Source organism: Gavialis gangeticus, unplaced genomic scaffold, assembly GCF_001723915.1.
Source record: "Gavialis gangeticus isolate Ggan-Ray unplaced genomic scaffold, GavGan_comp1, whole genome shotgun sequence".
Taxonomy (NCBI): Eukaryota; Metazoa; Chordata; order Crocodylia; family Gavialidae; genus Gavialis; species Gavialis gangeticus.
In genome coordinates this window covers 14,018,932-14,020,655 of record NW_017728964.1, presented here as the reverse complement: position 1 = coordinate 14,020,655, position 1,724 = coordinate 14,018,932, and the positions used below count along the sequence as shown (strand labels likewise).

Genomic DNA, 1,724 nt, shown 5'->3' with positions numbered 1-1,724 from the left:
GTTATAGTCTACACTGGAAAAGGATTTAGGGGATGTACCATGGGGACACCATTTGGAATAGAAGGGTCTCAGGTTGGCAAGAAAAAAGTCAACTTATTTTTGGAGAAATTAGTTTAGACAATAGGAAATCAAGAAAAAACAGCAGCTTTTGGGTTGTTTGTCCTTTCCCCCAGGTGGAAAAAACCCTAAGACCTTGGCTAGCAGTCAACACACTTTGATGTCATGCTCTCTGTCAGGTTGTCCTTGGGACACCTCTATTTTTGCCCTTGTCCAACTACACATAAAAAGGTCTCTTGGCTTTTAATAAGCAGAGAAGACAACCCCAGATGGAAAAATCTACCCAGACACTGATTCGAGACAAAGCCAGCTTCAGCTGAAAACAACACCAGAACGTGCACCGCTCTCCTCTGCAGTTGAGCAACGGCTGAGACCAGATCAACTAGTCTTACTTGCAGTCCCGCATTAGCTTGATCAAGGAAGCTGTTCGCTTAGTGTTAGCAAACTGACAGCAAAGTGTTTCACAAGCTCTCGCTCTCTCTCTCGCTTTTCTTCAGGGTAACAAAGCGTGGACGGTTCAGGCCAGGATGTCCTCCGAGGGCTTTCTGAAGGAAATAAAAGCCATTGGTGAGAAGTTTCTGCTGAAGCTTCAGAAGCTGCCTAAGGCTGAGCCGGTAGAGATTGCAACATTTGTGGTCATTCTCTTGTTCATTGGTAAGTATGTGGAAGGGCGCTGGGCTCAGGTGGGTGTTCATGCCTGAACTGCGGGGCTCTTTCAGGGAGGCAGGCTGTCCTGATGCCTTTCCAGAAGCCACGTGTTCTGCAGCTCTTCTGTAAGATAGTTGCCACCTCCCACTACCCCATTCTGCTGTAAGTGAATTGTAATGCCCAGGATGCTACACAAGCTTTTTCCACATCACTCCACTTCAGCGCTGCTTTAGTGGGAAGCACTCTTGCTACCACTGTGGGTATGCCTCAGTCACCACAAATGTCAACATTTTGAGGAAACCATATCCGAAGAACGGTGTTAGTTCCTCTTACTACAAAGCAAGATGCTCAGGTCTGCCCACATCAGTCAGGTGCCTAACTCAATGAAGACACTTAAGGAGGGAGGCATTTATTCTTTTCATGCGAGGGGAAATCTACCCTTCCCCTTGGAGAGGTCAGCTTGTACAGTCACAGATCAGCAGGAAGGAAACAAAAAGCTCTGAGATCGGGAGAGAAAGTTGTTTTAAACAGCAGGAAAACAAAGCAGCCTAGAGTGAAGAACTGAGGTCTGCACTTTGCTTGAATGCCAAAAGAAAGGGTGTGTGCATGTCACAAAGGGATTCCTCCCCTACCTGGAATTTAGAAGTAGACACACCTGTTTCGTATATGCAAACTGGCCTCCTGATGGGGTCAGGTCCCTGGCAGCCCATGAGCTGACTGCTCAAGGGAACACACACATAGGGTGTTATAGGATTCGGTGCATCGCCCTTTTCTCCTGTAGCTACAGGTAACAGGTCTCCTCCCCATCCCGACCATCACTTGCAGCAAGTGATGCTGGCAGTTTGGCTCTCTGATTTTAAAGTAGTAAACTCCACATTTTAGACTTTCATAGAAGCTTGGCCAACAGGCAAATAAACACACACATTATATTACAGGAGCCTTCAATGTGATGCTGCGGCTAGTAAAGCGACCAAAACACTGGCTTGCATCCATAGACACTTCTCAAGCAAATCCTGGGA

At 46.9% G+C, this 1,724-nt stretch overlaps 2 protein-coding genes across 9 annotated transcripts in view; one reads left to right on the top strand and one right to left on the bottom strand.

Moving 5' to 3' along the window:
- Positions 1–1,724, bottom strand: part of RECQL5 (RecQ like helicase 5) — a 62,210-nt gene that overhangs the window by 29,760 nt on the left and 30,726 nt on the right. The window lies entirely within an intron of this gene.
- The window catches only part of SMIM5 (small integral membrane protein 5), a 24,254-nt gene that overhangs the window by 14,075 nt on the left and 8,455 nt on the right, over positions 1–1,724 (top strand). Inside the window, exon 2 of the mRNA XM_019503579.1 lies at positions 555–711. Coding sequence (XP_019359124.1) covers positions 585–711 — 127 coding nt within the window. The 5' untranslated portion in view covers positions 555–584. The remainder of the gene's footprint in view (positions 1–554; positions 712–1,724) is intronic.